Genomic DNA, 24879 nt, shown 5'->3' on the forward strand with positions numbered 1-24879 from the left:
ACGGAATCGTAAGCTGGTTCGTCAACTTCCCCGCATGGGGCCAGGTGGCATACTGAGACCGTCGACTCCCGTCCATTGGGCAACAACACACGAGCGTGCTCCGGGTTAGCTTGGAGAACCTGCACCCTATCCACCAGCGGGTCATATTTACTCTTGCGAACTGCCCGTTTGAGAAAAGCCGGTCCCGGCTCAGCAAGCCAACCCGGTAAAGGTCGGGCACTACCCGAATACCTCGGGTAACGAAACATCCGTTCGTGGGGAGTTTGATTGGTAGCAGTACACAATAAAGTCCTGATCGAGTGTAATGCCCCGGGTAGTGACCAAGCCCATTTGTCTAGTCCTCGGCCGCGGGACTCAAGACTCAGAGTAATGGCCCTCCATATAATGCCATTTAAGCGTTCAACCTGTCCATTCGCCTGTGGCCCATACGGAGTAGTATAGCTAGAAGCGACATTATGCTGGAGCAAGAGGTTCCTCACATCCTGGGACAAGAACACCGCGCCTCGATCGGTATGCACATAGGCCGGATTCCCAAACATAGAAAACAAGTTCTGCAGGCACCGGATAACCATAGCAGCCGACATATCTCCGCACAGGAAAGCAAAAGGGAATCTAGAGAACTCATCAACGATAGTGAGTAGATAACTAGAATTACCCGAAGCCGGTGACGCCGGCGCCCGGCAGTGGTCCTTTGAAATCCATTGCCAATCTCTCCCACGGCCTAGTGGCTTGGACTAGCATGCCCATAGGAGGGTTGTAGAAGCGAGGTTTGAGTTCAGCGCATACGGAACAAGTGCGACAGAGCTGACGAATATCCTAAACGGAATAGGGCAAGTTACGACTGCGCACGTAATGAGCGAAACGCGTCACGCCGGGATGGCACAAGGTGTCGTGAAGAATGCGCAGGTCCTCAAAAAAGGTGAGGCTCGCACACATCGCCGGCCGCGATAAAGCATCGGCAACAAGGTTATCCCGCCCTGGGCGATATTTGATTGTGTAGCAGAAATCAGCGAGCTCGATCCACCAGCGAGTGATTTTCTCATTCTTAATGCGTTGAGCATGCTGCGTGTCGTACATAAAAGCAACGCTCTGTTGATCCGTGATAATTTGGAAACATCGTCCGAGCAGATAGGGACGCCAACGCCTGATCGACTCAACGATGGCATACGCCTCCTTTTCGACAGACGAATGTCTCCGTTCCACGGAGGAGAGAGTCCTCGAAAAGAAGGCCACAGGGCGCCCCCCCTGAGAGAGTGTCGCAGCTATCGCATGATCCGACGCATCGCTTTCCAAAACAAAGGATTTATTTTCGTCAATCGTCGACACAGTGGCGCCAGCGATGTCGGACTGAAGGCCATGAAAAGCGGCCTTGGCAGCGAGACTCATGGGGAACGCATCGCAATCCACAAGTGGGCGGAGCTTCACGGAAAAATTTTGAACCCACTTGGAATAATGAGCAAACAGCCTGAGAGCACGCTTCAATGAAGCACGATCACAGGGCGGGGCCATGTCGAGCAAGGGTCGCAGATGCTCCTTATCCGGAGCGACAGAGCCGTGGGTCACGGTGTACCCCAGGAGATCTATCGTGCGAGCAGAGTAGCGACATTTAGCCTCATTCATAGTCAAGCGATACCTGTGCGCGACCTCGAAGAAGCGCTTCAGATTGGCATCATGATGTTCTTTGTCATACCCGCAAACCGTGAGATTATCCAGATAAACAAAGACGTCGGTTAAGTTCTCCTTAGCGATGAGGTCGTCCATAGCCCTTTGAAAACACGCGACCCCATTCGTGACCCCGAAAGGTAGCCGGGTGAACTGGTAAAACCTCAGGCCTGATTCGAACGTAGTATAGATGCGATCCGCCGCGGAGATAGGGATCTGATGATACGCACTACGGAGATCGAGAGTGCTATAGGCCGAGTACTGTGCCACCTGTCATACCAGGGAGTCCATTCCCGGGAGTGGGTAGGCATCCAATTGGGTAAACCGATTAATCATCTGCGAAAAGTCGATTACCATGCATTTGCGATGTGATTCGGTCCGTACCACCCAATTCCCAGGTCCGTAATAAAAATTATCATTGGTGTCAAAGCCAGTGAGAAATGACAGATGAACAGGAGGAGGCTAGTTTTGTCTACATGGCCACCCGAGGTGTATTTGCTACCCACCTCATCTGGTGTTATCACCTTGCTTTGCAATGAATGCTTCATCATTTGAGCTCTTCAAAGAGATTCAAGAGCTGTCATAAAAGGTTAAGGATGAAAACAAGATCAAAATGACTAATCATTGGCACAGACCTTGATGTTCGTGATGGCGATGTGAACCAAGAGTGAAGAAAGTTCAAGGTCCTCGCTGTAGCTGTTCTTGAGAGCCACACTACGAAATCCTGCAGGTAACCAACACATCATCCTTTTTAAGTGTTTTGAGAACTCGTAAAAGAACTTACACACACACACACACACACACACACACACACACACACACACACACACACACACACACACACACACACACACACACACACACACAAATACACACACACACATACACACACAAAGATAAATACACGCACACACACACACACACATAAATACACACACACACATACATAAATACACACACACACACACATAAATACACACACATAAATACACACACACATAAATACACATACACACACACACACACACACACACACACACAAATACACACACACACATAAATAAACACACACACACACACACATAAATAAACACACACATAAATAAACACACACACACACATAAATACACACACATAAATAAACACACACATAAATAAACACACACACACACACACACACACATAAATACACACACACCTCGTGTCGTTTTTCATCAGTGGGAAAAACGATCAGGTGTATTTGTGCAAAACGAGAAGATCGGAATTTAAAAGCACAACCAACTGAAAATCATCAACAAAAGTTCAGGTCTGACATTTCGACCACACGGTGGTTTTCAAATGGGACAAAGGAAAAGAGGATGACACAAAATATGAAAACAATTACCGGTTCGGATGCTCTTCACAGGGAAAGTGGCCTGTGCCAGGAAGTTGGGATCGCTGAACATGTCTTCCTCGTACACGGCAAACCGAAGGAAGGCACAGCCTGGATTCTGTACGTCGAACACCAATGGCGTGAACCGTGCCAGCCACACCGGATTTAAACCATTGTCCTCTGCCAGGCATAATAGCATACGAGACAGATGACATGTTACATCACAGTGTCGATAATGTCGTATGATAGCATACGAGACAGATGACATGTGACATCACAATGTAGATAATGTCGTATGATAGCATATGAGACAGATGACATGTGACATCACAGTGTAGATAATGTCGTATGACAGCAAACGAGACAGATGACATGTGCCATCAAAGTGTAGATAATGTTGTATGATAGCATACGAGACAGATGACATGTGACATCACAGTGTAGACAATGTCGTATGATAGATCATGATGTAATGCAGTCTTCCACTCTAGTCCGCAGCAGAATTTTGGAATTTGACGGAAAAGCACAGCAGCATCGAGGTGAGGCCTAGGTTATGAGAAGCCATTCACAATTTACATCAAGGGGAGGCAGAACTTACGTACGACCTCTGTTTTGTACTTGGTGCAGTCATACTCAGATCCACACACCTCCACCTCCAGGAAGGGACACGCGATACTTCGGCCATTTTTAGGCATGTGTCGAGCCCCAAACACCTGCACAAGATCACAATACACTACTGTACCCATCAAATTATAATTCCACTGCTCCTTCTAATATGTCACCCAGTTAAAGAGTTTATTTCCCCCAAAACGCACCTCTAAACAGTCCGACAGGATGGGGGCAGAAGTAGCACACTTACCTTTGAGCAGTCTAGTCTGGATCTGATGCTTCAAATCCGCAGTGATTAATCAATGAGTGTTCAGTCCCTCAAATGGATGTTAACATGGCTAACATCAGCTGAACAACATGAAAGGTCCCTCCCTTGTCGGTGTCTCACAAAAACAAGGGAATTGGCGCCGGGATCCGGATCAAGTTCTAAATTGTCCCCTGATCTGCAGGAGTAATGGATCAGCTCAATAGTGTCTCTGGCTCAATAGTGATCAAAGTCATAATTGACTCCCAGTCCAATATGCTTACAGTTATGACAACAACCTCGACACATGTAATCGAATCATGTAACTAATGTCCCATTCATGAATCTGCATTATTTCCATGTATTATTGCATCACTAGCAGAGGTACCATTGTTGCCAGGCAACGCAGGGTCGCTTCGCTGATGGGAATATTAAGAGAGAGGGAAGAGAGAGGAGAGGGCAGAAAGAGGAGGGGGGGAAGAGATAAGGGTGAGGGGAGTGAAGGCTGAGTAAGGAGGGGAAGTGTAGGAGGAGGAGAGGAGAAAGAGAGAGGGGTAGGGGGAGAGGCAGGTTAGAGGGAGTGAAGGAGGAGAGAGGAGGGTGAGGGGAAGTGAAGGGGAAGTGAGGAGGGGAAGTGTAGGAGGGGGAGGGAGAAAGAGAAAGGGAGAGAGAGAGAGAGGAGGGCGGGAGGAAATAAAGAGGGAGGGATAGAGCAGAGAGAGGTGACGGGGAGGAAGGCGGGACAGAGATGGGGGGAGAGAGAGAGAGAGAAAGGTGAGGGCAGCAGTGAGGGGTTAATAAAGAGAATATGCTATGCTTTATGACACCACACACACACACACACACACACACACACACACACACACACACACACACACACACACCCTGTTTGAAATTCGTTGTGGTAAAACACACACACACACACACACCCTGTTTGAAATTCGTTGTGGTAATACATACATATATATAAATATATACACACACATATGTACAAACACATAAAGTACATCAAAATGACAAGCCCAAGGGTTTACCTTGAAACAAGTTTTTAAAAGAGAAACTCAAGTTGGAAATTTAATTATTGAAATTCAATTCAAAAATATATTGTTTCAGGATCTACTATGAGGAGGGTTGGGGGTGTGGAGGGGATGCCACGGTTCCTCCCAGACTACTAGACCCGAGGCCACCGAGCACGGATAACTCCGTGTACTGATGGGTTTCTAATCAACTGCGAGTTCCAATCAGTCTACCAGGTTCCTCCAGGGTCCTCCCCCAATTACCGTTTACCTGTGGGTCACGGGGTTTCCAACCAGGTCTCACGCCCTCGATATGCACTGCTCTTATCTTTTAAGTCTTAATTAGATGCAGCAGAGCAAAAACTGCCAGTGCACATCAGGCTTGGACTGGAGCTAATTAGTTGGGGAATAAAACCTCCCCGGTTAACACTAAATGGACAGACTGTGTTGGATCAATGGAAGAAAGGACAGGCACAGACAGATCGGAAGAACTTCAACAAAGGGGGGTTTATTTACAAAGTGGGGCCGAGGGGGAGCATACGGTGCAGTTCAAAGCAATTTAATGTACAAACAATCAAAGGTTCAACAATCAAAAGGGACAAAGTACAGGGACACAGATCAGAGTTGTCCCAAACTACCTAGCTTATACTCTTACCTATCTAATATACCAGGGCGTCCCGCAGACTCATCATGCATAAGGGTAGACAACACAAGAGAGATAGAACAGTGCGAGGTTGTTGCGACCTCTTCAGCTCACCGAGCATGGGCTGATGAGCCCGCGCCGCCTATTCGCTTGGGGAGGGGGATAAAAAGGAGGGATTCTGGTGTCTGATAAATTGGCCTGGCCTTCTGGTTAATGAACATGCCCCACACGGAGCCTGAATCACTTGCTTTCCCAGCACTCTGTCTCGCCAACTCCATTTCACAGCTCCATCCCGCCTTTTGCTGTATGACACCTTGTGGAAGCCCCAGAAGAGACTTTCAGGGTAGGCAAGCTATCGCAGACATTCTGATTAAATTTCTCCCTTTTATTTTCTCCAACAAATCAGGGTGAGAGAACAGTATAATCTCTACTATTAAAACTTTTATGGAAGTAATATCAAACTAGAACGGCACTCAGTAGATAGCATACCTCTGCCGAGTGAATAGTTTAGGTTTTGTATCTCAGAGTTGACCAGAAAATCACAATACAGAATCACATTTAATCAAAATCAATCACAGGAATCACCATAGGTCCAGTCTTTCATACCTGATCTACCCCTCGTTTTTGGCCATATCACCCAATGGTGAAGAATCACTTGAAAAAGTATACTAGCTCGATCTGGATCTTCACCAAAATCGAATCGAATCTTCCTCGTCACACACACAACCTGTCCAACAAGTTTCGTCCAAATCCATCCATAACTTTTTGAGATATCCTGCTATGTATTGTTGTTGGCCCCATCTCCCAAGGTGAAGAATCACATTTAAAATTCTAGTAGCCGGATCCGGATCTTCAACAAAATCTAAACATGTCGTCCTCGTCACATATGCTACATCTCTGCCAAATTTCGTCAGAATCCGTCCACAACTTTTTCAGATATTTTGTTCACAAACGGACAAACAGACAAACAAACAAACAAACAGACAGACAGACAGACAGGGGTGAAAAGATAATCTCCATCCACCTTTGGTGGCGGAGGTAAATATAGATATAAAATGTTTTTATTGAGTTCAAATAAGTAAGTTTTGGGGAGATATTGATGTAAAGGAGTTTTTCAAGGTAAAGAGTCTTAAGAACATGATACAGCTGGCACCAGGTTGTCTGACCCGGTAGAGAAGTTGAAATCCTGTTTATCATTTCCATTGTACCTGTTAAATCTCATCTCCATTGACACAATACAAAGCGTTTGCAATGCTTGTTCACCCTTGGCTAAACAAACTCGGTTTCATTGTAGTTGTTCCTGAGGTCAAATTAACTCAGTAGGTGGTATGGAACAAACATTGTTAACTTTTCAGAGGTTATCTACATCACAGCAAGATGCAAATTGCAATCTGAGGGGGATGGACGTGTATGGGAATGAATGGTCTTCCTATCGGAGATGGGCTTACGTGTGTTTCTTCTCCCTCCCACCTGCGAAGTCATGATCCTGTATATAAGACTGGTATGGACGTGTCCGAAGACGACTGGGATGGAAGACGAGTGGTCAGAACAAATCAGAATTTCCATTGTGATTTGTATCTCCTGTTCATGTGCACATAGTTCAGCTTGTACGAATAAATGGTTCAACCTTGTAATCGTCTAACTTGAATGCTTTTTTGAGTTTTTCCTACCACAGCCTGACCAAGCCAAAACACACTCTGCATGCATCTGGGACACGGTGCTCAAATAGTCGCTTTGCAGGAGCTGAGCTTTGCCGCAGATCAGGAGCGTCTCCAGGTGTGGTTACTGGGATTTGCGGTACGCCCATTGGTGCACACTCAATTTCGAAGAGTGACCTCACCCTCCTCGCGAGTTTGCAGTCGCGGAATTTGCGCAATTATCATCCGGACGAGCCACGGCCGGAGCTCTTCAATTGACATTGATGGGGCCATTTTCGGCTGTGCCTTCAAGGTATGAACATGTGCTGGGACGTCAGGTGAGAGGAGCGTCAGGGATAATGAAGAAAGTTTACAGGGTGATTAGTGCACATTTGCGCTTTGTGTTATCAAGGTCAGAAGTGCCCGCTGCTGGCGCATTGCGTCATTGATCTTGTTGCTCCGATGGTGCCGAGGGGCATCAGCTGCGGTGACTATGGTCGAGGTGGTGTGGTGATTGGGTTGTGGTGGAGGCGATACAGTGGTTTTCAAATTCAAACGAGGTTTTGACAGGCGTATGTTGTAAGGTGGTCGAGGGGTGCAGGTGGCATGAGTTAAGTTTTGGTGTCGTTGCATTTGTTTATAAGTTTACTTAATGGATAATGGGAGGTAAAAGGGAAAAACCTAGCTAGAAGGGAGGAAGTGATGTGATGTGATGTGATGTGATGGCAGCTTGAAGAGAATCAAGGGCAGCGTGAGGAGAGGGGAAGGCAGCAAAAGAGGAGGGGAAGGAAGTAAATGCAGTGAGAGGGGAGCAGAAAGCAGTGTGAGGGAAAGTGAAGGCAGCGTGAGGAGAGGGGAAGGAAGTAAATGCAGTGAGAGGGGAGCGGAAGGCAGTGTGAGGGGAAGTGAAGGCAGTATGAGGAGAGGGGAAGGCAGCAAATGAGGAGGGGAAGAAAGCAAATGCAGTGAGAGGGGAGCGGAAGGCAGTGTGAGGGGAAGTGAAGGCAGCGTGAGGAGAGGGGAAGGAAGTAAATGCAGTGAGAGGGGAGCAGAAGGCAGTGTGAGGGGAAGTGAAGGCAGCGTGAGGAGAGGGGAAGGAAGTAAATGCAGTGAGAGGGGAGCAGAAGGCAGTGTGAGGGGAAGTGAAGGCAGTGTGAGGAGAGGGGAAGGCAGCAAAGGAGGAGGGGAAGAAAGCAAATGCAGTGAGAGGGGAGCGGAAGGCAGTTTGAGGGGAAGTGAAGGCAGCGTGAGGAGAGGGGAAGGCAGCAAAGGAGGAGGGGAAGAAAGCAAATGCAGTGAGAGGGGAGCGGAAGGCAGTGTGAGGGGAAGTGAAGGCAGTGTGAGGAGAGGGGAAGAAAGCAAATGCAGTGAGAGGGGAGTGGAAGGAGAAGGCAGTGCCATAGTATATGAGGACTTGGCAAACTTAACAGCAGGCGCAACAGAACAAAACAGTTGATAAAGGATAAACTTATTTGTTGTCTCCAGACATCCTGTTCAAACACGATAGCAAACTACCCGTCACATACCATTTCAAAAGAGATTATAACATGGGACTCCTTCAAGGGATGCGACTCAACCTGCAGCTGCCACCACGACTCCCTTCCCCTCCCTCATCCTACTCTCTCCCCTGCCCCCTCCCAGACTTCCAACCCACCCTTTCCGGTGCAAAGGAACAAACGTTGAAGGCTATCACTCAAAGTTGAGCAACAAAGTCATTACAAATATTTCAGCAAAACTACAAGTAATGTAGAACAAGCAGATTGTAGAGCGCTTGCCTGTATATCTATATATCAGTTTTAGCCCCATCACTCAATGGTGATCCGGATTCGAATCTTCACCAAAATTTAATCAATTATTTATTGTCACACATCCAACCTATCCACCTCGTTTTGTCATAATCCATCCACAACTTTTTGAGATATCCTGTTCACAAACAAACAGAGACAGGGGTGAAAAACATAAACTCCATCCACCTTCAGTGGCGGAAGTAATAAATAGAGGTCCCGAACTGTGATTTTTCAACTATATTTCCAAAGTAGATTATAATTTCATTATTAGTCTTTTGCAACTTGCCATGATTTGCAGACTGAGAGTCTCTCCAGCCGGCAGTGTTTGAGGGTCCAAAGGGTCATATCTGGGGTTTCTCATTGCGGCGGGTTGCAGCACAAATCCACTTCCCCCATTGAGTGAAAACAAGGCCTGGTTGAGCTGCATCGATTTGTCTGTGGGATGAGGAAGAGGTTGAAAACGGAGTATATTCAGGTTTAAAAGTGTGATCGATCAGTCACACAAGCACAAGTACAAACATGTTTGGACGATAGTGAAACGTCTGGTGATTTGGTCTGACTGGAATGGTGAAGCTTTTTAATCACAACACGGGAAGCGACACACGATCGGGTCGCCATGTTCTGCGGCTGATACCCGACGAAATGAGGATGTGTTTAATGAACTTACTGTTCTTGCCACTCTGGGGCCTATGGATTGCCGATGCGATTGGCTCAGTGAGATGTGCAACTGGATGAGACGATAACATGCAAGCAGGTCCCTAAATCAGTCAGACCTTTCATTTACTACCCGTCTACCTTGCAGGTCCCCAAATCAGTCAGACCTTTCATTTACTACCCGTCTACCTTGCAGGTCCACAAATCAGTCAGACCTTTCATTTACTACCCGTCTACCTTGCAGGTCCCCAAATCAGTCAGACCTTTCATTTACTACCCATCTACCTTGAAGGTCCCCAAATCAGTCAGACCTTTCATTTACTACCCATCTACCTTGCAGGTCCCCAAATCAGTCAGACCTTTCATTTACTACCCATCTACCTTGCAGATCCCCAAGTCAGTCAGACCTTTCATTTACTACCCGTCTACCTTGCAGGTCCCCAAATCAGTCAGACCTTTCATTTACTACCAGTCTACCTTGCAGGTCCCCAAATCAGTCAGACCTTTCATTTACGACCCGTCTACCTTGCAGGTCCCCAAATCAGTCAGACCTTTCATTTACGACCCGTCTACCTTCTCCCTTGTTTTTATTTTTCTTGCCAAGTTTTCTGCTATGTCTATGTTTTGTGTTGAATTTTTTAAAAAACTGAACAAATGTGTTCCCCTGTTCACCAAATGTGTAACAAATTGTGTGACCCAGAAATGTAAGATAATCCAATTGGTTAATGATAATAAATAACACGTAAACTAGAATGGCACTGGGTAGAGTGTGGCCTCACGTGCTCATTCTGAACAAATATGCCACCATTAACTGAACACGCTACCATTAGGGCCCACCGCTATCATGGCGTGGATACCCGTATCATCCATGCACCCTATTATGTCAAATAGTATCATGGCATGAGTTATGCACATCATAAATTTAATTCTTCCTTCACATCAGGTCATAGATCAGACATATAAAGTTTCAGATGAAAAGGAATTTTTCCCCTCTGCCCTTACTCCTCACACTGGGTCCTCCCCTCTCCCCTTTCTTTCCTAGTTGTTCACAACAATAGGGCATTAAATACATAAAGAGGTTAAAATTAAATTAACAGATTGATTTGAACAATGAATAAGATCAAATTAAATTAAGAGCTTAAATCAAGAGGATTAAAAGGTTAAAATTAAATAATAGGAAACATCGATGACGGGAAAAAAGCTTAAATAAGGGAAACATCGGTGACGGAATCTCCCAATATGTGATGGATACACAAACATTGATTACATTTTAAGTTAATTGGCTATTTATCTCACCACCTGGATGGAAATTTAAAAAGGGCTCCATTCGTTTTTGAGCAATGACATCATGAATCATCATTTCGAGTTTCAAAGTAATTCGTTGATCCGACTTCTTCGTAGACAAACTAAAAGAAAAGGGGTATCTTGAGCTTGACGTGCTGTAGCGAGCCTAATTAGGGCTATTTTTAATCACTATGACTTTTCCCTTTGACATTTTAAACCAAAATTTTAATTACAGACTTGGCATTTAATATGGAATATTTTTTTTGTGGGGGTGAACTTACTTTTCAAGATGTCTGAGAACCAAAAGTTCATTGGAATTATGTTGAAATTATTCTAGGTTTGTTAATGTGACCTTTAAAAGAAACAAAAAACACATTTGACATTTCAAAACAAATAAATTGATCCTTGAAAGTGATGTAAACTGATATCGAACTCAATTCATGGACAGTACTGTGTTAAACTTCTGTACGTTTTCCAGAAGTATCTCTTTATTTTGCACATTAGCCAAAAATTTTTTTAACAAAAACAAAAGTTAAATTACGACTGCGATAACGGACAGTAAAATTACAGTTCAGTACTTCGTGTAACCTCCACGAGCATTCAGGGAGCACGTACACGTTGAGGCATGCTGTTCACGAGATTTGCCAAGGTTTGGACAGGAATCGCTTGCCATGCAGTGACAATAGCCTGCTGCAATTCACGCACAGAGGTCGGCTGCTGGTCCAAGTGGTCGATTTGACGCGTTAATTCTGCCCACAAGTTCTCTATCGGATTCATATCCGGGGACATGGCAGGCCACTCCATATGCTTTGTTTTCACCGAGCAGGAAACTTGGTAAACAAGCATGATTTTCCGAAGACGGCGATCTATCGTTCGGATGAGGAGAGAGTGATACGCACGTGACGGGGCTGATACGAAAATTGCGAAGAATTTTATTTGTCCAGATTTTTTATTTTCCGATCACAACATTGACCTCCTCTTTTTCTCTTCTTGTTTTCCCACTTATTTTCAATAAATAAGGCCATATTTGGGACGGAAATTTAAGGAAAATATCAGCCTTGGCTCCCCCATTTTCTCTGTTGCAACGGACACCAAGCGTTATGTGCGAATCTTGTTTTTCTGGCGGACCTACAACGCATTGGAAACTTGACTGTTGAACACAAAACATGATCAACACATAGTAGTGACATCCAGTTTTATTTTAAGAGTAACGACATTGAAAACAAGTGAATCCTCTTGGATTGCGCTGAGGTTCGGGCATGGAATTTCGAGCCTCGATCATGGTTCGAGCCTCGATCTTGTATACAAAAATAATAATAATAATAATAAGAACCTTGGGCCGAATCTCGCGCTTCACCAGTGCGCGTGCGCGAATTTACGTCACGTCGGCAGCGAGAAGGGGTTCCCCAACACGAACCAATCAGGAACTGCCACGTCACACTTATATGATCTCAAAATTCCTGTGACAGGAATTCGCGTTACACTGGCTGGAAGTCATTCGCTAGAGGCGCTTCCTCAGCGCTAATAATCAACAGGAACAACACATGCAATGAGAAAAACATTTTAAAGAGCACAAATGTAACATTTCTTTTTATTATAAAGGCCATTTTTTGACGTGCTTATATTCATATTATAAAAATCATAATTAAAATCATTTGTATTGCTGCTTTCTACAGGTCCACCAAGGTGTCTGCCTTCACATCTGACAATTAGTTTTGTATCTAGGCACCTCATTTTTATTTTCTGGGGGAATTCATGCAAGCATAGTAAAGTGTACCCACTATCTGAGCCATGCACTTATGCTATTGTTGAGGCCTTGCGTAAGTGGAAACATTTTCTTCTCGGCAAACATTTTCGTCTGATAACGGACCAGCGGTCAGGGGCTTTCATGTTTGACGGTCACCATACTCAGAAAACAAAGAATGAAAAGATCACTAGGTGGCGCATTGAACTGGCTGATTTTAGCTTTGACAATGTAGCTGCGGATGCATTTTCTCGTGCTTCTGTGCTGCTGTGGGATCCGGGGGATTGAGGGAGCTACACGATTCGCTTTGTCATCTGGGAATCACTTGTCTGGCTCATTTTGTGCGGTGTCAAAATCTTCCTTATTCCATTGAGGGTGTAAAACGAGTATGTTCCTGCCCAGTTTGTGAGCAGCTCAAAGCAAAATTCCACAAACCGCCCAGAGGAGTTTTGATCAAGGCGACTCAACCATGGGAAAGATTGAACATTGATTTCAAAGGTCCGTTGCTGACGGTCACTTCAAAGCGCTATATGCTCACCATCATAGACGAGTATTCACGTTTTCCGTTTGCTTTCCCATGTGGCGATTTGTCCTCGGCTACAGTGATTAAGTGTCTCTCGGAGTTGTTTGCGATGTTTGGTTCGCCATCATACATTCATTCGGATCGTGGGACTGCGTTCATGTCTCGAGAAATTAAGCAATTCCTTCAGGAACATGATAGAGCTTCCAGCAGAACTACCAGCTATAATCCCCAGGGCAATGGATTGGTGGAGCAGTATAATGGCATTATCTGGCACGGTTTCTATGCGGCTCAAATCACGTGATCTGATGGTCGGCCAGTGGGAAACTGTGCTGCCAGACGCCTGGCATTCGATTCGGTCTTTGCTGTGCACGGCCACTAATGTGATGCAGCACGAACGCTTGTTCACTTATCAGCGTCGAAGTACCAGTGGAAATTAATTGCTGACATGGTTATCTGAACCTCAAAGCCGAACCTGAACCGGGGCCTGTACTGTTGCGTCGGGTGATGCGCCAAAGCAAATACGAACTGCTACTGGATGAGGTAGAGCTTCTCAAAGCCAATTCGGAGTATGCACATGTTCGTATGGCTGATGGACGAGAGACTACAGTGTCGGACCATAATCTAGCTCTGCAAGGGGAGGTTGTGGATAGGATATGCAAGCCCGAGTGGCAGGTAATGTCGCCTAAAGGGATTCCGGAGAGGATTGCTGAACCTCGAGAGAGTTTGCCAGAGATAGTGCCGGAGATAGTGACCGCTTCGCCTGCCTCTCCGAATCATCTCCTGACGATTGAGGAGATGCCACAGAAAAAGGAAGAAAGTACATCTGAGCATGTGGGCTATCGGACGTGCAGTGGTCGATCGTGCAGAGCTCCAAATCGTTTGAATTTGTAATCAGAATCAGATGTTGACTTTGTAATCAGAATTGCAATAGTAATCGTCTAGATGCTGCTTATAGATTGTCATTTATTGGATTCTATTATTTAGGTTTGAATTTAGAGTTGCATATAGTAATACAAACCCTGGTGTTGGGCTAGCGGCTAGGGTGCCGGCTTAGGATCCTAGGATCCTGGGTTCGAATCCCGGTCTGATCGCTGAATTAACGCCAGGGGGGTTGACTCAGCCTGTCATCCTTCCGAGGTCGGCTAATTGAGTACCAGTTCACTGGTAATTCCCTGTTTGTCATAAAAAGGCGACAAAAAGGGTTGGCGTCAGGAAGGGCATCCAGCCGTAAAACATTGCTTCAAAAAGGGGACCAAAAAACAACAACAACCCCGGTTCCCGAAAAAGGCCAACCCCCGCTTTGCGGGGAAAAATGGCCTCTAAAGGTGGTTTTTATATAGTAATCTAGGAGCTTCATTTTTCCAGTGGGGTAGATTGTGGTGATTATGAAGAAGAAGATGGACTTTTGGCATCATCCGTGTTGGGCTCGAGGCTATTTATGTCCTGCCCGTGCGGGTGAATGAGAAGACCTTGGATGCTTTGAGCTGAAGCAGAATGGTGATTCTTAGTTGGCAAGGGGTTCTTCAGAGACATATATATCGAATGTATAACCTTACGTATTTATTGTAATCGGATTGCAATGATATTGTCACGCAACTCCAATTAACATCAGAGTTGCGGATAGCCTAAACGGTCTTATTCGGAGGCAACTATCCAAACACGGATTCGGCTATGGCCGCGTGGGAGGAAGAAGGGAAATGGAGGCTGCGGCGAAAGCACTTAACTGCAGCACGCCGGCATAGCTCTGGTCCTGTGAGAGGAAATTAACTCAAGCGGCACACGTTTGAATGGGGGATGCAAAATAATACAAGGGTTTATTCAAATGAAAAAAGCAGGACAGGAAAATGCATGCCGATAATAAAATAAGGTAGCTAAATTGGGATCCCACACACAACAGATTTCCAAACACGAGACGAGGGAGATGAATACAACAACAACAACATGCATTTTAAGGCCATTTTCCCTGCTAGAGCGGGGTTAGCCTTGCGGTCCCCATGACGATCTTCTCCATTTTGCCCTATTTTCTGCATCTCTTCTTGTTAGCCCCCTTGCCCGCATTTCTTCTTCCACCATCTTTAGCCAAGTCTTTCTCGGTCTTCCCCATCCTCTACTTCCTTCTACATTAACTTCCATCACTCTTCTCAACCAGTCACTTTCATCCTTCCTCAACACATGACCAAACCATCTCAACCTGTTCCTCTTCACAGCATCAATCACAGGCAATATTCCCATCATCTTTCGCAATTCATCATTTGTCTTCCTCTCTCAACGATACTCCGCACATCCATCGAACCATTCGCATTTCCACCCTTTCCAGCCATAGTTGCTGCTCTACGTTCATTACCCATGTCTCGCTCCCATAAATCATAACACTTCTCACACATGCAGCATACACCTTTCCCTTCAGCTTCAGCGACACTCTCCTCCTCATCAGCACGCCACTCAGTTCCCGAAACTTCTTCCATGCACATCTCACTCGAGCAACCATTGCCGAGTCTGATCCACCTTCTCCATTGAGCATGTCTCCGAGGTAGCAAAATGTTTTCACACCTTCCAGCTTCACGCCGTCTCCAAGATCCAACTCAACATTTCCTCCATCTGCAGCTCCCTCTGTGCACACCTTACATTTGAATGTAGCTGCCACACTGGTAAATGACCCTCTCAGACCACTACATTTTTGATGAACCCACTCAGCGCACATTGTACATTGAATGGAGTTCACCCCGACACCCTTCCTGCACACAGCACACGGCCACTTCCCAGTTCTTTCCACCTCACCACATGCTTTACCACTTGCCATCACCTTCGTCTTTCCGATATTCACCTTCAGACCTTTTGTCTCCATACATTCCTTCCACTTGTTCATCTTTTCCTTCAGTCCATCCATACTTTCCGCAATCAACACCAGATCATCTGCATACAACAACTCCCACGGTAAACCCCCCTTTACGTTCTGAGCCAGCACCTCCATCACAGCTACAAATAGTAGTGGACTTAGTACCGACCCCTGATGCACTCCCACCTTCACCTCAAACTCACCACTGTTCCCGTCCTTCATCCTTACAGCTGTGCACGCTCTTTTGTACATTGCCATCACTACTCTGATCAACCATTCCTCCACTCCTAACTTCCTCAATGCCCATGTCAATACTTTGCGTGGAACCCTATCGAATGTTTTCTCCAGATCAACAAACCCAAAAAACAACTTCTTCCTCTTATCCATGAACTTCTCCTGCAACTGCCTCACAATGAAAAGCGCATCTGTCATTCCTCTTCCTGGCATTAATCCAAACTGCATTTCGTCAATCTTCACTTTCTTCCTTATCCTCCTCTCCAACACCCTTTCCAATACCTTCATTCCATGCTCCAATAACTTTATCGCTCGGTACGAGCCACACTCCAGAGGGTCACCTTTCCCCTTGTATAGAGGGATGAGGGTACTCAGTTCCCAATCCACTGGAATGCGGCCTTCTTTCACCACCAGATTACAGATCTCTGTCATTCTCTTCACACCCCAACTTCCTGCTGCCTTCAACATATCTCCCACAACTCCCGTCGGCCCTCCCGCTTTTCCACTCTTCATTGCTTTTATCGCTTCCTCAACTTCCTTCTCAGTTATCTTCTCTGCCGGTCCTAAAACTGGGTTACTCTCTATGTTGCCATCCCATTCATTCTCTGTATTCAACAGCATTTCCATATATCATTTCCATCTTCCTTTAATTCCATCTGGGTCGACAACGATTTGTCCCACTTCATCCTTCAAGCAACTCACCCCCATCACATCACACCTCTCTTTCGCTATGTGCTTTGCAATCCTGAATACTGCTTTCTGACCCTCTTCCGAATCCAAGCGTTCTCCGAACATTTTCCTACATGCCTCCTGCGCCTTTGCTACCTCTTTCTTTGCAGCCTTCCTGGCTGCCTTATAACTTTCATGCTCTGCTGTTTCTGCTCCCGTACCCTTCGCCTTCTGCCACTCCTTGAACTTCTTCCTCTTCTCGTCAATCCTCTTTCCAACTTCAAAATCCCACAACCATGTTTCCAAGTGCCTCGGTGGTCCTTTTGTCCATCCACATACCTCACCAAAGGCTCCCAACAGACGAGCTTTCATTGACATCCAACCACTTTCAAGCTCAACCACATCATCCTCTACCCTACTCAGCCTCTCTTTTAATGCCTCCCTTACTGTCACCTCTTTCAACCTCCACACCTTCATTCTTGGTTGGTACTTCACCCGCCGAGCTCTCCTCGCACCTTTCACCCTTATGTCGCAGACAACCAAGTGGTGCTGTGAAACAGCCTCCTCCCCCGGGATCACCTTTGTGTCCCGGAGGTGCCCCCTATCTCGCTTACGCACCATCAGGTAGTCAACCGTTGTCGTCGACCCACCTGATGTGTATGTAACAAGCTTATTATCCTCTTTCTGGAACCGAGTATTACAAATCAACAAATCAGCTCCATCAGCAAACTCCAAAATCCTTTCACCTTCTCCATTTCTCACACCATATCCATAACCCCCATGAAAGCACTCAAAACCATCCATACTCCTTCCCACATGTCCATTCAGGTCTCCTCCCACCACAACAACTTCCTCATCTTTCACGTTTTCCATCAGCTTCTCTATCGCACACCAGAACTTGTCCTTCTCTTCATCGCTTCGACCAACCTGCGGAGCATATCCCGAGATGACGTTCACCAAGAGCTTTCCAATCATCATTTTCACCATCATCAACCTATCACTCACTCTAGTCACACTCACCACACTGTCTACAAACTCCTCCGAAAACAGGACACCAACACCATTCACGCCCTCCGGGCACCCTTGCCACACAAACTTGTATTTCTGTCCCTGCCTACCCTTCACCATTCTCACACCACTTCCCTTCCATCTCGTCTCTTGCACACATCATATGTCCACTCTTCTTCTGACCAATACTTCCACCACTTCTCCTGATCTCCCTGTCATTGTCCCTACATTCCATGTCCCAAACCTCAGAAACCGATCTCCACTTCGGGCTGCACCCTGCCCATATGTACTTGTAATTGTCATGGTTCTCTTTTTGAGGCAATGTTTTTATGGCCGGATGCCCTTCCTGACGCCAACCCTCTTAATCGTCTCTTACGACACGCAGGGATACGGTGTACCTATTCTGACCAGGGTACACACTGGGAAACGTTTAAAACATGGAAATTCTGGGGGGGGGGGGGGGGGCGGCGTCAGCATCACGGCTGCGGTTTAAACATATTCCAACAATATCCAAACAGAACCATGAAAACCATGAAAAACAATCCGGGAAAAGTCTCCAAGCGAGAACGTGGATTTGAGAAATAAGGGGCAGAGGCGGAAGAAAAACGAGATACAGGGGGCGGGGCACAAGCCGAGACGAGGAGGAGAGATGAATACGAAAATAAAATGTCTCGTCGTGTACACTGTACGCGGAGCTCGGTCTTATCTGGTCTCGTGTCTTGTCCATCCAACGCGGCTCCAAACTCCGGCGTGGAGGAATCCTCCGTCCGCCTCGCACGCCCCGAGCCAACGCCCTCGCCGCTGCACACGAGGTCCGTGTACCAAGCTCCGAAGCACCGAGAGGTCCCACCGCAGGACAGCGAGCTCCACTCGGGCTGCACCTCAGCCCAACTCGGGCTGCGCAAGACGAAAAAGAGCTGCAATAGCGAGTCACTTTTCCTGCGTCTCCCGAACCACTGCCAAAAGCAACTGCTCTGATCAAACGACGTGCACTCCCGCGAACTGCCAACTCTCAACCACGAATCCATCTCCTCTGGACTGCGCCAGGAATGTCACTCAACTCCCTCACTCCTCCTGCTCAACTCAGGTCAGGGCTCTGATCTCATCTCCTGCTCAACTGAACTCCTTACTCAACTCAACTCTCCAGACTGCCTCTCTCAACTCAACTCTTGCTCAAAATGCGCACACGAACTCTCGATCCAACTGCCAGCAAAGGCGTCCGGTGCTCACTCAACTCGTGCTGAACTCAACTACTGTCTCATCTCAACTGCCGAAAATGGCGTCCTGCCCTCGGTAATATCTCCGGCCGATGACGTCAGCATTGGCGCACTCCTCAGCCAATCAGAGCCTCCCCCGGCTCGCCGGCTTGCTCAGGCCACGCCCACTGCGTCACTCCCACTCTCGCTCCTGCTCCTTGGTCACAGCACGTGCTATGCGAGGTGGGTAGGCCTCTCGGAGGTGTAAATGGTGGCGGCCAATTGTGGCGATGTTCTAGTCTGATTTCTACCTAAGTCATGTCAGGGGGGAAGGCGTCATTTAGTGTTGTACTAAAGGTCCTAACTAGTGTTTATGTGGTCTGCAGTGCCATAATGGACAAAGGTTTGACCACCAGATGAGACATCCAAGGGCTTTACTGATTATTCCCTACTCTAACTAACACACGAATCTCCTGGTAGATTCACAATCATACATTTTAACCCGACAAACGCCTAGACACACATGACTTATTACAGGTAGATTCCCTATCGCGACAGTCGAAGCATGTTACCTACTCAGATCTACTCTGCTCTACATATTGCTCCACGAAATTCGTAACAATATACTTGTCGTGAAAATCAACCACTGACACGACTTGTACCTTGGGTGGGTTTAATATCATTGAGATCTGTGGTAACATCCTGTAAAATACATTCATACAATAGACATCAGAATCGGCGTATTACATGGGAAATGACCGATATCGATAGGCAAAGCAAGCAAGTCCAGCATATAGGTGCGTACATACCATTCAAACTACAGGTCTATATGTCACAGTAAGTGTCGCTGGAGTGTCTTTGCGCCGCGGTTGTCCCGGGTCTTATAGACGCCCCTTTAGTGGGATAAGCGAGCACTCCCGGGTTCACCTTCAGTATAATTTCACTACATTCTCCCCGCCGTTAAAACTATACTGCCGCTAGGCAGGTCGCAAGCAAGCGTCAGCAATAATCGAATGGGGTACGTCAATCCACGTCAGTCGGTCCACCCGTAGCGGTCGGGGCGGCGAACTACCCTGCCAGTTCGTGTCCGGAGACTACCGGGTACGGCGTCCCCAAGCCCGGAGTCCCCCGCGTCGGAATAGCTGCCGGAGGTGGGTGTCGGAGGGGGCACCCCAGAGCCATCAGGCAAGGGAGTAGGCGACGACGGAAGTGACAGCAGTAGTTCCATAGAGGAAGCTTCAGTAGAGTCCATAGACTCGTAGATTGGTTCGTCGATATCCCTGTCGTCGACCCCACAAGGGGCGAGATGGCGTACTGAGACAGTAGACTCGCGTCCGTCTGCCGTTATCACATGAGCATGCTCGGGATTAGCCTGGAGTACCCGCACCTTATCAACAAGGGGGTCGTACTTGCTAGCGCGAACCGCTCGTTTGAGATAGGCCGGCCCCGGTTCAGCGAGCCAGCTGGGTAAAGATTGGATACTACCCGAGCTTCTAGGGTGGTGGAACAGTCTTTCGTGAGGAGTCTGGTTGGTGGCTGTACATAGGAGAGCCCGGATCGAGTTTAGAGCCGCAGGTAGCGACCACGCCCATTTATCGAGGCCCCGGCCGAGGGTCCTGAGGCTTAGCATGACGGCCCTCCATATAATCCCATTAAAGCGTTCGATCTGCCCATTCGCCTGGGGCTGGTACGGGGTGGTGTAGCTCGAAGCGACATTATTTTGGAGCAAGTAGCCCCTCACCTCCTGAGACAGGAACACCGCACCCCGATCGGTATGCACGTAGGCCGGATACCCAAACATAGAAAACAAATTCTGCAGGCACCGTATAACCGTGGCAGCCGACATATCCCCGCACGTATAAGCAAAGGGGAATCGCGAATACTCATCAACGATAGTGAGCAGTTAACGAGAGTTACTCGACACCGGCAGCGGCCCTTTGAAGTCCATCGCCAATCGCTCCCACGGTCTAGTAGCCCTAACCAGCGTCCCCATAGGAGGGTTGTAAAAACGCGGTTTGAGCTCCGCACAGATAGTGCAATCACGGCAGATCCGGCGGATGTCCTCAATCGAGTACGGCAGATTACCACTGCGCACAAAATGCGCGAAACGCGCTACCCCGGGATGACACATAGTGCCGTGCAAAGCGCGCAATCCCTCCAAAGTTACAACCCCCGCGCAAGTGGCCGGCCTCGATAAGGCGTCGGCGACCAGGTTATCCTTCCCCGGGCGGTATTTGATGGTGTAGCAGAAGTCGGCGAGTTCGATACGCCAGCGAGTGATTTTCTCATTCTTAATGCGTTGAGCATGTAAGGTGTCGTACATGAATGCAACGCTTTGTTGGTCCGTGACGATTTGGAAACACCGCCCGAGCAGGTACGGCCGCCATCGCCGAATCGATTCGACGATCGCGTACGCTTCCTTTTCGACAGACGAATGCCTCCGCTCAGCGGAGGTGAGAGTCCGCGAAAAGAAAGCCACAGGGCGTCCCCCTTGGGAGAGAGTCGCCGCTATCGCATGATCCGAGGCATCACTTTCCAAGACGAAAGATGCACTCTCGTCAATTGTCACTACAGCGGCGCCAGCGATGTCGGCTTTAAGGCCCTCGAAGGCCGCCATAGCGGCCGGGCCCATGGGGAACGTGTCGCAGGCCACGAGGGGGCGGAGCTTCGTGGAGAAATTTTGCACCCACTTTGAATAGTGGGCGAACAGCCCAAGAGCGCGTTTCAGCGAAGTCCGATCGCAAGGCGGAGCCATATTGAGCAAAGGTCGCAGACGCTCCTTATCCGGAGAGACAGAGCCATGGGTCACGGTGTACCCCAGAAGATCTACCGTGCGTAGAGAGTAACGACACTTAGCCTCATTCATGGTTAGGCGATATTTCTGCGCGACCTCGAGGAAGCGCTTCAGATTAGCGTCGTGATGCCCCTGGTCATACCCACAAACCGTAAGATTGTCCAGATAGACAAAGACATCGGTCAAGCTCTCCTTCGTAACGAGGTCATCCATAGCCCTCTGAAAACAAGGGACCCCTTTAGTTACCCCAAAAGGGAGTCGAGTGAACTGGTACAACCGTTGACCCGATTCAAAGGCTGTATAGACGCGATCAGCCCTAGAGATGGGGACCTGATGATACGCACTACGCAGATCGAGTGCTGTAAACGGAGTACAGGGCCACCTGGCGTACCAGTGCATCCATCCCCGGTAAGGGGTAGGCATCCAGCTGTGTAAAACGATTAATCGTCTGTGAGTAGTCGATTACCATGCGCCGGCGATGGGCCTCACTTCGCACCACTAAGACTTGGGCCCGCCACGGCGACCTACTGGGTTCTATAATACCGTCCTTTAAGAGCTGGGCCGTTTCTTCCGCAATGAATTGCGCGTCTGCGCGAGAGTAGCGCCGCGATTTTACGGCTGCAGGGGTACAATCAGTGGTCAGGTTGGGGAACAGCGAGAGAGGCTCCACGTCCATCTGAGTGAGGGCGCACACAGCAAGCGTGTCCGGCCCACCGAAGTCCATTTCCAAACGTCCATGTCGCTTAAGGAAATCGTGTCCTAACAGAACGTCGGCACATAACGCAGGTAATACCATGAGATACACGTCTGGGAACGTGCGTCCCTTTATCACAAGTTTCAATCGACATGCCCCTTTTGTGCTCAGCCAAAGTCCTTGGGAGGCCATGAAGATCCATCGTGTAGTCCCGAGAACCGGCCACCCATGTTGATGCACTAGTCGTTGATCGATAAAACTATCCGTAGACCCCGTGTCGATTAAGGCTCGCGCAAAAACGCCCTCGACCGTGAGCGGAATGATGGCCTGCGCAAGGCCGGAAGACCCGGCAGGTATTGTGCCGTCCGGGCGAGAAGATCGCACCTCGCGAGTGGATCCCACACCGGCTGCAGTTTTCCGGTCGTTCGGGCAGCCCGGGGAGGACCCCCGTGTCAAGGGCATAGTTGGCCGCGCTGGAGCAGGAGCATGTAAATCGTAAAAACCACTGTCAGAGGACGTTCCCACGCCGGCTGCAGTTTGCCGGTCGTTCGGGCAGCCCGTGGAGGACCCTCGTGACAAGCGCATAGTTGGCTGTGCTGGAGCAAGTGCATGTAATTCGTAAGAGCCGCCGTCAGAGGGCGCTCGAGTCACGCGTAGAGGATCACTGCCATCCACCGTTCCATGAGCTGGTGCGGTAGCGTGTAATTCGTAAAAGCCGCCGCCAGATGGCGCTCGAGTCCCGTGCAGCGTTCGCTGCGAATCCAGAGGAGTTGGCAAAGCAGTACCTCGTTGCTTGTTTGAGGTGGGCGTCCGGACGCCAGCCAAGGCCGATCGCTCCGCGGCCGGTCGTGGTCGCGCCAGTTGTTTAGACGGCCCGATGTCCCCCACCAAGGTCGAGCGTGCAGCCAGGGGCCCACGAGGAGGGGATACTCTCATCAAGGCCGGGCGGGGCGCTCCGCTCGGTGCGCAGTCCGTTGGCTCAGCGATTAGCCCATTCAAGGCCGCGCGGGCTCGCGTACCTCGCGCGGACTTCTTGCAGACCTTCGCAAAATGGCCCTTGGTGGAGCACAGATGGCATATTGCCTCCCGAGCCGGGCATTCTAATCGAGGGTGCTGCCGATTGCCACAGAAATAACACTTCGCGTACCGTCTGGCCGTGGCCGGGCAGCGGTAGCGGCAGTCAGGCCGGAAGCCGAATCCGCTTCAGGAGCACCCAGAGACTCGGCCGTGGTCGAGTCCTCCCCCATATCCTCGGCGGTAACCCTCTCCGGTCGCGCGAGTTGAGAAGTCCCCGCCATGACTCGTGGGTGGCCATAAGCGGTAGATTGTTCACGGGCATCCGTAAAGACGTGAGCCAGCCGTAGTGCCTCCGTGAACGTCAGCTCCGCGGTCTCCAGGAGTCGGAGCCTCAAGGCTCCAGAGCTGATTCCAGAGATGAAAGAATCTCGGAGAAGGTCATCCTGGACTTGCTCGTGTGTCCGTACCTCCTGAGCGCTGTCCGCAAGGAGGTGTCGCAGCTCCTGAGCGTAGCGATCGATTGATTCTGATGGTTGTTGTCGCCGCTGAGAGAGCTGGTGCCGGCCGTACACGGCGCTCCGTTTCTTTATGTATATTCGCTTTAGCTCGGCCAGAGCTGTAGTGTACGTCTCAAATCGAGCAATGCACCGGTAAACGCGGTGATGGACTTTTGACTGTAACACGGACAGCTTAGCCGCGGCGGTGGGCTCTGTTTCATACGCTGCAAAATAATTCTCCAGCGTTTTGAGCCAGTGGGTGAACTCCGACCCCGACTCCGCGGCTTGTGCGTCAGCGTCGAGGATCGGTACCATGATCATCTTGGGTTCAGCCATTTCGTAGATCTGAATGATATTAAATGTCGTGAAAATAAACCACTGACACGACTTGTACCTTGGGTAGGTTTAATATCATTTAGATCTGTGGTAACATCCTGTAAAATACATTCATGCAATAGACATCAGAATCGGAGTATTACATGGGAAATGACCGATATCGATAGGCAAAGCAAGCAAGTCCAGCATATAGGTGCGTACATACCATTCAAACTACAGGTCTATATGTCACAGTAAGTGTCGCTGGAGTGTCTTTGCGCCGCGGTTGTCCCGGGTCTTATAGACGCCCCTTTCGTGGGATAAGCGAGCACTCCCGGGTTCACCTTCAGTATAATTTCACTACAATACTCATGTTTGTATTTGTGTGTGTTTTTTGATAGACTCTGCTTTGATTCAAGTGTAATAAAGCCTTTAAATTGATCA

The 24879-nt window shown here is 48.4% G+C and overlaps 1 protein-coding gene across 1 annotated transcript in view; it reads right to left on the minus strand.

Annotated features, from left to right (window-relative positions):
• LOC137426654 (1-phosphatidylinositol 4,5-bisphosphate phosphodiesterase gamma-1-like) overlaps positions 1–24879 on the minus strand; it is a 170900-nt gene that overhangs the window by 10117 nt on the left and 135904 nt on the right. Inside the window, exons 29-32 of the mRNA XM_078779175.1 lie at positions 9257–9405; positions 3633–3747; positions 3047–3214; positions 2298–2386 (exon numbers count right to left, since the gene is read on the minus strand). Coding sequence (XP_078635301.1) covers positions 2298–2386; positions 3047–3214; positions 3633–3747; positions 9257–9405 — 521 coding nt within the window. The remainder of the gene's footprint in view (positions 1–2297; positions 2387–3046; positions 3215–3632; positions 3748–9256; positions 9406–24879) is intronic.

This window comes from Myxine glutinosa, chromosome 5 (assembly GCF_964187855.1).
Source record: "Myxine glutinosa chromosome 5, kmMyxGlut1.1, whole genome shotgun sequence".
Classification (NCBI taxonomy): domain Eukaryota; kingdom Metazoa; phylum Chordata; class Myxini; order Myxiniformes; family Myxinidae; genus Myxine; species Myxine glutinosa.